At 49.2% G+C, this 15,486-nt stretch overlaps 1 protein-coding gene across 2 annotated transcripts in view; it reads right to left on the bottom strand.

Annotated features, from left to right (window-relative positions):
- The window catches only part of Lima1 (LIM domain and actin binding 1), a 108,613-nt gene that overhangs the window by 57,296 nt on the left and 35,831 nt on the right, over positions 1–15,486 (bottom strand). For both annotated transcript variants that reach the window (XM_028874591.2, XM_028874592.2), the window contains exon 2: positions 12,238–12,379. In XM_028874591.2, the coding sequence (XP_028730424.1) occupies positions 12,238–12,356 (119 nt within the window). In that variant the 5' untranslated portion in view covers positions 12,357–12,379. The remainder of the gene's footprint in view (positions 1–12,237; positions 12,380–15,486) is intronic.

Here is a 15,486-nt window from a genome sequence, read left to right as displayed (position 1 = left end):
CTGTGTAGCCCTGGCTGTCCTGGAACTCACTCTGTAGACCAGGCTGGCCTCAAACTCACAGCCATCCTCCTGCCTCCGCTTCAGAAGTGCTGGGATTAAAGGCGTGGTATGCTACCATCACTCAGCTTCATTGATAACCTTTCAATTAAACATTTTTAAAAAATTAAAAGATAAGCTTGGCTAAAGGAATGATCTTTAGGGTCACTGAGCTTTTAAGCCAGCCAAGAGGAACAAGCCAGGAGGGGGGCGGGGGACAGAAGCTGTGCACAAAGACAGAGTATGGGGACACAAAGGACGCCAGGGCTACAGGGGCACGTGGGAAGGGCGGGAAGTAAGGAGGCAGGTCGTGTCAAGGACTTAATTTAATGGCAGGTACAACGAATGGCCACTGATTCAATTCATCTTTTTTTTTTTGAGGGGGTGTGTCAGAGGACAACTTTTTAGGGGTCAGTTCTTGCTCCGTGGGTCCCTGGAACTGAACTCAGGTCATCCGGCAGCAAGGGTCTTCTTGACTTGCTCAGCCATCTCACCAGCTCCATATTTTGTCTTTTAAAGAGTGCGTGCATAGCAATAGTTAACTCCAGTGTTTCTGGATTCCCACACACACACATGGCATGTGCATTCACTCACACACACACACACACACACACACACACACACACACACACACACGCGCGCGCGCGCGCGCGTATGCAGGCAAAATATACACATAAAATAAGGACAAACAAATCTTCAAGTGTTCTGACATGTAGAGAACAGGTTGGTGGGGTCTGGAAACAGGAGTGTTATTAGTGTGAACGCTTCCAGACTTGCCCTGGGTGGCAGTGTGGAGGAGACAAGTGAACAGACTTGAGATGTAATTCAGAGGTAGATACCTGACAGATTGCTAATGAAAGGACGGGAGAAGAGCAGAAATCCAGAGCCAAGAATGAGCCTCAGCGATCTCGGCGGCCATAGCGCACGCCTTTAATCCCAGCACTGGCGGATCTTTGTGAGTTCGAGGCTGGCCTGGTCTACAAAGCAAGTTCCAGGACAGCCAGAGCTGTTACATAAAGGAATCCTGTCAGGGACAAAAAAACTGTCGTATTTCTCCAATAAATCAATGGAAATAATGTTTACTGGGAAGATGAATTCTGAAGGGGGCAACTTTGGGAACTGGGCTGGATAATTTCATGTCAGCTTGACACAGCTAGGGTCATCTGAGAGGAGGGACCCCCAATTAAGAAAATGCTCTATAAGACTGGGCTGTAGGCAAGTCTGCAGACCTGTGGTTCTCAACCGTGCAAATGCTGTGAGCCTTTAACACAGGTCCTCAAGTTGCAGCAAAAGGGTTGTTCAATCCCCAAAGGAGTTGCAACCCAAAGGTTGAGGACCACTGCTGTAGAGCATTTTCCTAATTAGTGATTGACGGGGGAGGGCCCAGCTCATTGTGGGTGAGGCCACGTGGGCTGGTGGTCCTGGGTTCTATAAGAAAGCAGGCTGAGCAAGCCATGGGGAGCAAGCCAGTGAGCAGCACCCCTCCATGGTCTATGCATCAGCTCCTGCCTCCAGGATCCTGCCCTGTTTGAGTTCCTGTCCTGACTTCCTTCAAGGATGGGCTATGATGTAGAAGTGTAAGCAAAATAAATGCTTTCCTCCCCAACTTGCTTTTGGTCACAGTGTTTTATCACAGCAATAGTGACCCTGACGAGGACAGAAATCAGGAAGAACAAAGAGTTCAGTGTCAGCCATGTTAACGGCCCAGTGGACGGCAGCAGTCATTAATTACATGCAATGTGTGTTTGCGCTCGCTCTCGAACACACACACACACACACACATGTGGAAGTCACAGGACAATTTGAGGGAATTGGTTTTCTCAGCCTACTATGTGGATCCTGAGGGTCAAGCTCAGATCACCAGGCTGGGCAGCCAGTGCCTTTATCTCCTGAGCCATCTTGCTGGTTCAGGCAGCAGCAGTTAGACACAAACATCTGAGCTCAGGAGGGAGGCAAGAGCTAGTCACATACACCGAGTCACAAACTTGGTCCGTCCACACAGGGCCACAAAGTCTGAGGGGTCTGATAGTTATGGAGTTAGTGTAAGAAGATGCCCCGAGCTCAGGGCTGCGGACTTAACACTTTGTTTGAAGAAGAGGAAGAAGTTGTTGTTAGAGTGACAAAGAACAGACAGAGAGAGGGAAAACCAGGGGGCAGTCAGAGACGCCGAGGGAAGTGATCTCTGGGAAGGAAGAGATGGCAGGAGGTCACAGGAAGTCACAGGAAGAAACATGCCCTCAACTTAGCAGTACAGGCGTCCCTGTCAGTCCTGGCAGCTGTCTTCACGATGAACAGAACCAAACCTTGGCACCATGGCCACTCCCTCCTCTTCCTCTACGGTGGCTCCCATTTTCACTGTGTTAAGACAAGATCCTCGGTTATTTAATGGCTATTTAAATTATTTCCAGGTTTTCACCACCGAAAACAGTGCTTTGGGGAATAGCTCTCCATATTTGTTTTTTTCCCCCAACTAAACTAGTATGTCTTAGGAGACTGTCTTAGGTGGGAATTGAGAAACAGTGAGCTGCAGTTAAACTGGACTTTAGGCCTTGAACTTCTGTTTCCACACCCTGTGAACAATCATCTACTGTTTATTGCAGTAATAATACAGTATAGAGAGCCAGAAGCAATCAGCACGCAGGCTTAGAGTTAGGACATTTTTTTTTTCCCGGAGCTGAGGACCGAATCCAGGGCCTTGAGCTTACTAGGCAAGCGCACTACCACTGAGCTAAATCTCCAACCCCAGGAAACTGTTCTTATATTGAGCTTGGTGGAATAAAAATCCAGCAATTCCCTTTCCTTTACTGTCCTGGGAGAAGTACAGATCTTAAAACACCAAAACACTTTGGTTGTTCACTTCTATTTTGTTTTGCAAGATAGGGTTTCACAGCCTTGAACTTGGTATGTAGCCCAGGCTGGCCCCCTCCTACCTCCACCTCCCAAGTGCTGGGGGTACACCACCATGTTCAGCTTTTCTCCCAAATGCTATCCATCATTTATGGTGCCTGATGCCCAAGGAGGCCAGAAGAGGGCACCATATCCCTTTGACTGGAGTCACAGATGGTTGTGCGCTGCCAAGTGGATGCTGGGGATAGAACCCGGGTCCTCTAGAAGAGCAGCCAGTGCTCTTAACCTCTGAGCCATCTCTCTATGCCCTTCCTCCTTCTTGAGATGGGGTTTCACTGTGTTATTCCAGCTAAGGCTCTACCTTCTGGGCTCTGGTGACCCTTCCAAGCACATGCTGCCGTCCGTACAGGCTGGTGAAGCTCGGCACATCCAACTCTCCTACAGTGTGGAGACTCAACCTACATCCTTATTTGTGCTGGGCAAGTGCCCTACCACTAGGCTTTCTTACCATCTCTGAAGTGTAGCACCAGAATCCAGGCCTCAGACTTCATTTGGGGGTGTGGGGGAGGGGACGGCACTTGGGAGACTCAAATTGAGGGAAAAAAAAAAAAGGATTTGCAATGACATTTCTCTAAACAAGACCAAGTGTAACAGTACTTGTTGTAATCCCAGTGCTCTGGAGGCTCTGTGTTCAAGGCCAGCCTGGGCTACATATTAAAACCTTGACTCAAAAAAAATAATTCTGTAATAAAAATCTCATCCCTTCCCAGATTTCCTGTGGTCTAGTCTCCTATCCCTTACCCATGGAATTTGATCTGGCAACTGTTCATTAATGCACAGCTGTGAGGCAGGCAGCTGACAGACTAAAATTACCTGGGGAGTACCGAGAGCATCTCAAATATTTCTAAGGCCAGACAACAGAGTTCCTGAGCTATGACTCTTGCCTGTGTGCTTTCAAACAGAGCAAAGGGAACTCGGAGCCAAAAGAAGGGGAAATGGAAACTCCCCAGGCTTGGGCGACTGTTTTCTCCTGGAACAATTTCACCACTCTGAAATGTTCAAGAGAAGCAAAAGAGGAAGCAGTCCTGGGAGATCTGACGGCCTTTGTCATTGTTATTATTAAAGAAGAACACACTCGGGTACATACACACACACACACACACACACACACACACACACACACACACACACACCAACTCAACCTGTCCCGTCTTCAGTGAGGGGATTCAGAAGCAAAGGTACACCAGGTTCAGCAGGAGCATGAAAAGGAGAAGGCGTAACTAGTCGGGGCCGAGGGACCAGTGTGCTGGATTGACCAATTCCACATCTTGGTGAATGACCTTTAATCAGGATTCAAGTTCCGTATCTGCCTGAGTGAGACAGAGGTCAGGCAGGTGTGGTTTCAAACTTCCGGCCTCGAGACCCTTCCTTCCAAGCTATCCTACTTAAGACCTAAAATATAAAAGCGACCAGTGCAGGGTCCTGGGGTCAGCCCTTTTTAGACCTGGCTCTGGAGGCTCTTCCATCTTGGGGAAATGGCTAGAAAATAACAAGGCTAGATTCCCTTTAACTTCTAAAATATTGAGTCAAACAGGAAACGGGCAAAGAAACCAAACTCTATCAGCTAACCTTTATCAAGAAAAGGGTCATATGATGCAGGAGCCACAGGGAAGAGAAACCAAAGCTAACTTCATACTGCCCGTTAACAGCATAGGCTCTGTTACCAGAAAACAACTCTTTTGTACATATAACTGTAAAATGAATCCCCCTCCCCACACCAGACAAGGTTTTTCTTTGTAACCTTGGCTGTCCTGGAACTCACTCTGTAGACCAGGCTGGCCTCGAACTCAGAGATCTGTCTGCCTCTGCCTCCCGAGCACCACTATGCTGTGCTCTAATTTTATTTACTTATTTGAAAGTAAATCTTAAATAAATAAATAAATAAACAGTGCTGCAGCCATCTGTGGGAATATACAGTGAGTGGACTTCAAAGTACTTAGGCAGTATTAGCAGCAGGCTTCCATTTAATAGGAAGCCTAGAAAAGAAATCCAGGCTGAGCCCTTCATTTTTACTGCCTTAGATAAACAGTATTGCCTGCCTCACTTCTCTATTTGTTATTAATATTAGTAATATTATTATTAGTATGTATATGTATTAGTGTGTGTATATGTATTAGTGTATGTGTGTGCCCCAAGAGGCTAGAAGAGGGTGCTGTAAACTCTGGAGCTAGAGTTAGAGGTGGTTGTGTATCACCTGATGTGGGTGTTGGGAACCAAACTTCAGTCTTCTGGAAAAGCAATCTTGTACTCTTAACCCCTGAGCCATCTTTCCAGCCCCTGGCTGTTCCATTTCTAGCCTTTGTTTGGGGCTCCCCTGGAATGTCCTCACCATGCTCCTAGCCCACCAAATAAAGCTCTGCTCACCTTTCAAAACCTGTTCAACATGTAAGATCAATGCCCCAGGGAAAAAACACTACGCATGCAAACTCAAATATTAGCTCAAGCAGGTTTTCTCAAGTACAAAGCAGGGATAATGCCCCTCCCAGGTAACTTCTGTGAGGATTAGAAATACTGTCTATTTCTACCAAGAGTCTAGCAGCTGGGAACAGAGCTCCGTGTAAGAGTACATGCTTAGCACGAATCAGACATAATGTTCAATCTCTAGAATTACCCCCTAACCCCATACCCATCCCTCCCACCCCCACCCCCCCGCCACATGTACAATAAAAGCCTGGTGAGTTGGTTATAAATGGGTTCAGGATTTACAGCTTTTTATCTGTGCAATTTGTTCTTTTTTTTTTTTTTTCAGAGCTGAGGACCGAACCCAGGGCCTTATGCTTGCTAGGCAAGCGCTCTACCACTGAGCTAAATCCCCAACCCAGCAATCTGTTCTTATAACCTTCATAGAGAAAAGATAGTTAACCTACTGGGCTATGGAGAAGGTCACGTGACCTCTAAAGTCCCTTTCTGCAAGGTTAAGAAGACAACCACCAATCCGGATACTAGGGAGGCAGAGGCAGATGGATCTCTGTGAGCTTGGCCTAAATAACTGATTTCCAGGCCATCTTGGGGTGGGGTGGGAGGGTCTCAAAAAAAAAAAAAAAAAAGCCTGGAGCAGTAGGAGCACTTCCTGTTCCTGCAGAAGAGCCTGGCTTGGTTCTCAGCATTTACATGTGGCTCACAACCATCCATCCATAACTCCAGTTCCAGAGGATTCGGTGCCTTCAAGGACATGAGGCATGCATGTGGCACATAAATTCTGGCAAAACACTCATACACACAAAATAATAAACAAATTATAAAAAAAAAAAGCTACCAAGCTGAACGGCCTTTCCATGATTTTCTAATGAGTGTCAAATCCTCATGAGAACTGGCTAGACAAGAAAGGGATGGGGTGAGGAGGGTACTGAGGAGACAAGAGCTTGGAGAGATCCCTAGCTAGAGACAAGCCGTGTGCCAGCGAGACCCCGTTGCCAATGTACAGAGGGAGCCATGTAGGAGGCCCAGAGCACGGCACCCAGGAAGAGGGTGTCTCAGACACAGATCATGGTCAGCATGGACAGAGGGACTCAGCCGGAGACACTGAGATGAGCTTTCCAAATCAGCTTGCTACTAGACCCTCCCTCAGTCAAGGCAAGCTCCGTGACCCTGAGTGTCACCCCGAGACCCCAAATATATATTAACTTTGGGTTCTGATGAGTCCACTTTGTTACACATGCTCACATTTTCTTTCACTTTGCTGTTGTACTCAAGTTTTGATCTCAATGTGGAGTACCAGCAGACTAAACAAAACGTTTAAAATGCTCAGAAACAAACAGGAGGAAGACTGTCATGGAAGAGATTAACCATGCTGGGCACGGGCATCCTGGTGAGGTCCGGTGTCACACAAGTGACTGCCCATGCTGAACACGGGCGTCCTGGTGAGGTCCGGTGTCACGGAAGTGATTGCCCATGCTGGGCACGGGCGTCCTGGTGAGGTCCCGTGTGGAGCCGGCAGGAGTGGAGAATGGAGCAAGCGGCAGGAGAGGCTCTAACCAGAGGGCACATTTTCCACACACGTCCCTTCGGAGAAGGCTTTTGGAGAGCAACAGCTGGGAGATAAGGCAGGGGCATGGAGACGGGTTTGAAAAGTAGAGAAGATGGAGAAACTCTGAAGTAAAGTATCAGGTCAATGATGTGGCGCAGACTCACTGCTAGAGGAATCACCAGCACCCGGGCAACCACAATCACCGGGGGTCTTACTGGGGTTTTTTCCCCTCCTGCCTCTTTTTACCTTGTTTGTTTGTTTGTTTTTTGTTATCACAACATTGCATTTGGAGGAAGGAAAAATGATTCCTATATGACAAAGAAAACCCTGCCTTACTTAAGATGACGGTCATCCTGTCAGCGAGGAACGGCAAACCGGGGAGGAAGCTGGTGACTCCGGTGGAGACCGGGAGACCGGTGGAGTCTGGCACACCACTGCAGGGGAGGGAGGGGAGGCTGCTCTGGGCTCGGTAAGATGCGGCCTCGGAGCCCAGGCTTCGGAGCACAGGCCTCGGAGCACAGGCCTCGGAGCCCAGCTCTGACACAGGATGGGAGTTGGTAGGGTCGGGTGGGCGGGCGACGCAGGAGAGCGGCAGCTGTGACTCCTGGCCCCAGAGTGTTTCAGGGATGCACTTGCAGAGAGAGCAGGCAGCACAGAACCCGTCGGGAGAAGGCCGAGTGTGGCTGAGGCGGGGCTGAGTGGTCGGAAGGGTAAGAAGGGACAGCAGCTCCTCTGCAGGGCAGGGGGTTTCCAAGGCCCATCCATCACAGCTCCACACCGGCTCACATCCCTTTTCTTTCTTCCCATTTCTGCTGGCTCCCCCCACCCCCACAGCTCTCACTTGGGTTCCCACAAAAGCCCCGTTAATTGCCTCCACGTTACCCCTCTCTCGTCTTTCTAATAAACCTTTCCCGCTGTCGCCAGGAGCATCTTTGGGAAGCACATGTCTCATCGTGTCGGTCTCTCTGCACGGAAACTTTCCATTGCCTTCTGCTGTTAATCTAACTAAGCTCTGATGGCGGCACAGCACTCAAGCCTACCGCCTGGCCTAACTGAATTACACCATTCCCTTCCTGCTCTGGTTTCTGCCATGATGAATTGTTTGCCCTCCCCCTCCATCACGTCCAGGCGCCACACGCCTCCCCTTATCCACTTTGCTCTATGTTCAAGTCATCCACTCCTCTATTGTCAGTGAATGCTCAACCTCCCCCCACCCCAAGGGGTGGGGGTATCACTTGGGTCAAAAATTGGAGGCAGGGGTTCAAGGTTTATCCTCAGCTCTGTAGCAAGTTCAAGGCCAGCCTGAGCTCGAGGAGACTCTGTCTCAACAAAAGAAATCCCCCTGAGGTAGTTGAGCACCACTGCAGACACATAAAAGTAGAATCTTTTAGAAAGGCCAGGGAAGATGATTTAAAACATGATCAAGCCCGGTGGTGGTGGTGGTGGTGGTGATGATGGTGGTGGTGGTGGTGGTGGCGGCGGCAGCAGCGCACAACTTTAGTCCCAGCACTCGGGAGGCAGAGGCAGGTGGATCTCCGTGAGTTCAAGGCCAGCCTGGTCTACAGAATGAGTTCCAGGCCAGCCAGGGCTACACAGAGAAACCCTGTCTCAAAAAACATGTTCAAGGGAACTGGGGTTGTAGTTCAGTGGTAGAATGCTTGCCTGGAATGAACAAGGTCCTGGGGATCAGTCCCTAGGAGTTGACAGAAAAGGGACAAGTTCTGGGCACGGTGTGTACTGTACCTTAGCATCTGGGAAGCAGACAGGTAAATCGGGAGTCTAAGGTCATCCTTGCTACATAAGGAACTGAACTCTGTCTCAAAAAAAGGTTCAAAGGTTCAAAATACCTTTGCCATTCCTCCCGACCAGAAGATGGAGCCAAATCCCACACCCCCTTCCTGTGGAATCCGAGCCAGCCTTAGTGACTCACAGCTGAGAAGATGGAGAAGACGATCGGGTACAAGGTCAAGGTCAAGGTCACGATCAGGCAAAGCAGAACCTTGTAGCTCTGCTCCTCTCTGGACGGTTGCCTTTGGAACCCAGCCACCAAGCCAAACAGTCATATGGACTGGCCAGGTGTAGGTGTTCCAGCCATCACGCCAGCTGAGATCCCAGATGACAGCCAGCGTCACTGATTTATGAGTAAGCCTCAGATGTCTGCAGCCCCTAAGCCACCCCAGCTAATGCTAAGTTGAGAAGAGACAAGCCCAAATTAGACAGTTACAAAATACTGTCATTCACTATGTTGTGCCTCTAAATTTTAGAGACTTAGTGAGGCTGGGCATGATAGGCAGACATGCCCAAGAAAGACGAAGCACTGGCTGGTCTGAGATCTTATTTTTAAATTTATTTTACTTTATGTGTATGGGTAGTTTTGTCTACATGTGTGTCTGTGTACAACGTGTCTGCCTGGTGCTGGTGGGAGCCGATGGAGGGTATCAGATGCCCTGGAACTAGAGTTATAGATGACTGCGAACTGCCATCGGGGTGCTGAGAATTGAACCCAGATCCTCGGGAAGAGCAGTTAGCGCTCTTAGCTACGGAGCCATCTCCTCAGCCCCTGCTCTGGAAGTCTTTATGTAAAGCTGGCTGGTCTTGAACTCACAGAGATCCTCCTGTCTCTGCCTCCCACGGGCTGGGATTAAACGCCTGCACCACCACGCCCAGCTTCTTTATTTGGTTGGGTCTCGGTAAGTTGTTCAGATTGGTCTTAACTCACTCTGTAGCCCAGGCAGGCCTTGAAGTTGCAATCCTCCTGCCTCAGACTCCCAAATACTTGGGAATACAGATCTCTGACACTAGACCATGAGTTGTAGATTTTGAGACAGGGTCTCACTATATAGCTAATATGTTAGCCTCAAATAGTGATCCTTCTGCCTCAGCCTTTTGAGTCTGGGAGTACAGGCATGTATGTGTATGGCACCATGAACATCAGGACTTTTTCTTTTTTTAGCAGAACTGAGACACTGTATTATTAGTAACTACTCTAGATGAATTGTTCTTTCAACCATTTTTCTTTTCTTTTGGTTTTTCGAGACAGGGTTTCTCTGTGTAGTTTTTGTGCCTGTCCTGGATCTCACTCTGTAGACCAGGCTGGCCTTGAACTCACAGAGATCCACCTGGCTCTGCCTCCCGAGTGCTGGGATTAAAGGCGTGTGCCACCACTGCCTTGCTCAAACATTTTTAAATTATATTTCTTAGTTGTTTTTGTTTGTTTGTTTGTTTGGTGTGTGTGTGTGTGTGTGTGCGCGCGCGCGCGCGCGCGATGACCTCCAGGTCAGAGGACAACTTGAGTGAGTTGGTTTTCTCCTTTCACTGTGTAGGGTCCTGGGGATTAAACTCAGATCCCTGGTTGCCTTTTGACCTGCTGAGCCATTTCCCAGCCCTCAAGGAATCTTTAGAGCAGGAAAGTTGATGGGCCTGACAAAAACCATTAAGTCCCTGAGGTCTAGGATGAGGGCTTAGTAGCTTTTCATCTTCTGGTGTCTTACTTGAAATGTGTTTGTTTTCTTTCTGAGTGAGAATGACGTTTTTTCGCCATAAAACTGCAGCGATAGAGAATGTGCAATGGAACCGTAAGGGCCGACTGAGTCTGGTCCCCTGCTGCACTCCACCGCGGGAGATAACTGAGGTCAGTGTTTGCCATGTAGCAGGCGTGTGAGGGGACACTGTGGGTCCCAGAAACTTCCTGTTGGTGTTGAACATTTCCGAGACACAGCTCCTGGGAATGGCGGTCTTCACGCTTACTCTTCCTTCTCACGGGAGCGGCAGCTTCCTGGCAATCAACCACGAGGGCAGTCAGCTACCACCTGTCCTGGGCTCCACCCCACCAGTGCAGCTCTGTCTGCTATCACCGATGTGTTAACGTGTACGGACCATCCCCTTAGCATGTGTGCAGCACCTACTGTATACAGTGGGGCCTACTGTGTACAGCAGTGCCTCTGTGCTCCAGCTACGTCGTCACTAAAGATACAGATGCAGAGAGAGCAGGAAAAGTCCTCAAGATGAAGACCAGCGGAGGGCGGAGCAAATATTCCCTCCCCCGCCCCCCCCTGCCACACAGGGTTTCTCCGTGTAAGCCTGGCTGTCCCGGAACTCGCTCTGTAGACCAGGCTGGCCTCGAACTCACAGAGATCCGTCTGTCTCTGCTCCAAGTGCTGGCTGCCACACCTGGCTAGCAAATGTTTTCTCATTTTCTTAAAAGGCCAGATGTTTTAGACATTTGAGGAAACGGCGTCTGTTATATCCAGTGTCTCTGTTGGCTTAGTGTGACAGCAAAGACAACCTGCACATGGACGCCCGTGGTTCAGTAAACCCTGGTTAGCTAAACCCTACTGCCTATCAGACACTTGAAATGCTACAGGTATCACCGGCGAGCTCAACTTTAAATGTTATTGCAACTCTTGTCTGGGGAATGGGGCTCCAGGGATGGAGCTCAGACCTAGCACGTGCAGGGCTCTGGGTTTGACCCTCAGCACTGAAAAGTGAAAAGTTACACTTTTCCCCCCTACAGGGCATGGTGGCTTACACCAAGAAACCCAGCATTCAGGAGGTTGAGGCAAGAGATTTACTCATGAATGCAAACCCAGTCTGGGATATGCAGTGAGTCCCGGGCTACTAACCTGGGCTACAGAGCAGGGAGGAAAAGACTTACAAAACAGCACACTGGGCTTGGCGACCTCTAATCCCGCGAGGCCGAGGCTGGAGGTTAGGAGTGCACAGGCATTCTCTGCTGAAGAGTGGGGACAAGGCCAGCCTGGGCTACAGGAGACCCCATCGCAGTACAAACCAGCACACCAATGAGCGAACAAAACAAAACAAAGCACCTTCCTATGGGCTGGAGAGATGGTTCAGTGGTTAAGAGCACTGACTGCTAATCCAGAGGTCCTGAGTTCAATTCCCAGCAACCACATGGTGGCTCACAACCATCTGTAATGAGATCTGGTGCCCTCTTCTGGCCTGCAGGCATACATGCAGATAGAACACTGTATACACAATAAAAAAAAAAAAAAAAAAAAAAAAAAAGCACCTTCCTGGACTGCCGCTCATCTGATCCCCACTCCGTTCCTTTGGATTTGGTAACCGTTTGCTTTATACTTAGGTGTTTTAAAAGTATCTTTTGTGTGTGTAACAGTTTCTTGCCTTCAATGAAATAAAAATTCAAAGATGGAGGGAGGGTCCCCTGATCGTTACGTTCTTTTTCTCTACAGTGCATAACATCCAGGGGTGCCCAATCCAGCCATTTTACATTGCTTCGCCAATTCTCCTGACAGGTGGTAGAGCTTGCTCAAGACAGATGGTCCTCTTGGACCAAGATCAGCACTTACTTGGAGAATATTTCCACAATCGCCGATGACTTATTCTTGTTGACAAGAGAAAGTTCTTTGGCCGTTACTCTCAATGACAGGGAAGTCCACTGTCGTCTATTAAATGGAGTTGATTCCATCTTGTCTACAGACTCTAAAATACCTATGGGATGGAGAAAGGGAGAACGTTAAACGTAGGACAGGATTCCCAGCACTCAGGGCCGGGCAGCAGGCTGAGCGAGTGCCAGAGCCCAAAGCAGCAGTCACAGCCTTTGCTGCCTTCCCAAAGCTTGGGTGACCTCGGTCAGATGAGTCAGTGTCTTTGGGGTGCAGTTTCCTGTAAAAGGAGGTCAGAACAGATGATCTCCGAGGTTCCTTTTCAATTCCATCATTTATCACTGGCCCTACTGTGCAAATATCAGTTGGCCTTTTTCTGAACTTAAGTCTGTTCCAAAGTCACATTTGGAGTGAAATCTTCCCCTTTTTGGAAGAACATCCTAGGAGAGATGCAATCAACATCTCACTAGTCAAGCCCAAACTAGTCTCTGCCTACGTCCACAGGGCTTTCTGTTCTGTCTCTCCCTCCCTCCTGTTTCTCTCTCTGCCTTCCTCTTTCTTCCTTCCCTCCCTCCCTCTCTCTCCCTCTCTCCCCCCGCTCCCCACTCTGCCTCCCTCTACCTTCTCTCCCTGTACTCAGGAGTCCTGACCTCTGTTATCACTGTTGTTCCAGAGAGAGAGCTAGGGACGTTGAATAGCCTGAGAGAAAGTGCTGGCCGGCTGGGATGGTATTGCAAGTTTGTTACTTTGAATAAGTTACATTTGGGGCTGGGATACAGCTCAGCCCTAGAGACCTTGCCTAGCATGGGCAAGGCTCTGGGCTCCAACCCCAGCACTGCCAAGTAGGCAAACAGATAGATACAAAATGTTTTAAACTGGTGGAGTTTTAGGGACAAAATCCTTAAACAGAGTATGATAACCCAAGGCCCTGAAAGAAGAAACTCCGTTCCCTCTCATGCGTAGGTCCTAGCTTGGAATTTTTAGATTTCTGTGTAAGTTGGAGTGAGTACCTCTAGGTGTGGTGGTGTGGGGTGGGGTGGGGGGTGTCTTCGGTGGGCGGACAGTAAGACTCACGTAACACAGATGTAAAGAGGATTACTGCGCGCAGAGAGGTTTAAATGGTGATGAAAGGTTTGGGGGAGAGGGGATGTGGGGGTGAAGAAGAGGGCCAACCAAAAAGGAACCTACCATTTTAGAAACTAAAAAAATATAAGTGGAATTACCCATATGGGTGGGCAACGCTGCTCCCAGGAGCTACAGGATTTTTGTTCTGCTTTGTTTTTAATTTTTATTTTATGCGCACAAGTGGCTGTTTTGCCTACGTGTATGTCTGTACACATGCGCATGCCCAGTGCCATGGAGGCCAGAACGAGGCCATGAGATCCCCTGGAACTGGAGTTACAGGTGTGTGAGCTGCCACGTGGGCGCTGGGAATCAAACTCAGAACCTCCACGAGGGCAGCCAGTGCACTTAACTGCTGAGCCATCTCTCCAGCCCCAAGAAACCATAGGTTTTTTAGACGAAAATCCCAGTGCCGGGTACCGGATACCTCCCTAGAAGTAATGGTCCGGGAGTTCCTAGAAGCACCTGAAACAACACAGGCCAGCACCCCTGGTCCTGGTCCCCCCACTAGAATTAACCGGTAAGACCCTACGGTGGAGGATACCTGACACTCGGGATGCAGGAAACGCAGCTACAACTGAGCTGGCAGCTTCCTCCCTGCGGCTGCAGTCACAGTTCTGGAAGGGGCTTTGCAGGCCACTGCGGGGAGAGGTCATCAGCTGTCCCACCAAGCCATGGTACAGCACCAACCCACCAGGCCAGACAGGGCTACGCGTGCAACAGGGCAAGACCGGAAGTGGGGTGGGGGTGGGGTTCAGCCGATCACTTCCTGGATGGATGAATTCATGTCTGGTGTTATAAACCTGGGCAAAAGCCTCTGGCTGGGCTCCAGAGGGAATGCACTGCTGGCATTTTGTTGAATGGGCAAGAATACAAACTGCCACAGACCAGTGCTGGTCTCAGTCTGGGTCAGAGAAGCGTCTTTTTACAGAGGGCAGTGGTTAGTGTGAAGAATATGTGACCACTGAGTGTAGGCTTCAGCTCTGAACTGGACATCTGTATTGCACCCTCCAAAACCAGGGAATGCTGGGGAAGAGGAGGAGGAGGAAGAATGTAAGAGCCAGAGAACAGACAGAATTCTGGCTGTGCCGTAGCTACTGAAATCATGAGCACACAGCAGCTGTGGGGACCTGCAGGAAAAAGGAAGGGTATGACGCCGTTGAGATGATTCCATGGGTAAAGGCACTGGCTACCAAGCCTGACAACCTGCGTGCCATCCCCAGGACCTACATGGTGGGAGGAAAGAAAGAACTCCCCAAAGTTGTCCTCTGCCCACAGCAAGCATGCTATGGCATGCATACGCCCCTTCCCGACACAGGCAAACAAAAGCCAATAGAATGATCAATAAGATATAAAACAGGAGAAGAATTGGTTGGGGAGAAGCAGAGGAGCAATAGAAGCCTGAGGATAAGTGAAGGTAATGGACGGAAACATGATCACCATACACTGTACACAGTCCATGATCTCCACACACTGTACACATTACATGATCACCACACACTGTACACAGTCCATGATCACCACACACTGTACACAGTCCATGATCACCACACACTGTACACAGTCCATGATCACCACACACTGTACACAGTCCATGATCACCACATACTGTACCCAGTACATGATTACCACACACTGTACACAGTCCATGATCACCACATACTGTACACAGTCCATGATCACCACACACTGTACACAGTCCATGATCACCACACACTGTACACAGTCCATGATCACCACACACTGTACACAGTCCATGATCACCACACACTGTACCCAGTCCATGATCACCACATATTGTACCCAGTACATGATCACCACACACTGACATAGTCCATGATCACCACACACTGACACAGTCCATGATCACCACACACTGTACACAGTCCATGATCACCACACACTGTACACAGTCCATGATCACCACACACTGTACACAGTCCATGATCACCACATACCGTACACAGTCCATGATCACCACACACTGTACACAGTCCATGATCACCACACACTGTACACAGTCCATGATCACCACATACTGTACACAGTCCATGATCACCACACACTGTACACAGTCCATGATCACCACAT

This window comes from Peromyscus leucopus, chromosome 20 (assembly GCF_004664715.2).
Source record: "Peromyscus leucopus breed LL Stock chromosome 20, UCI_PerLeu_2.1, whole genome shotgun sequence".
In the NCBI taxonomy this organism is placed as follows: Eukaryota; Metazoa; Chordata; class Mammalia; order Rodentia; family Cricetidae; genus Peromyscus; species Peromyscus leucopus.
The sequence above is the reverse complement of the archived record's forward strand: the minus strand, read 5'-3'. Positions and strand labels throughout refer to the sequence as shown.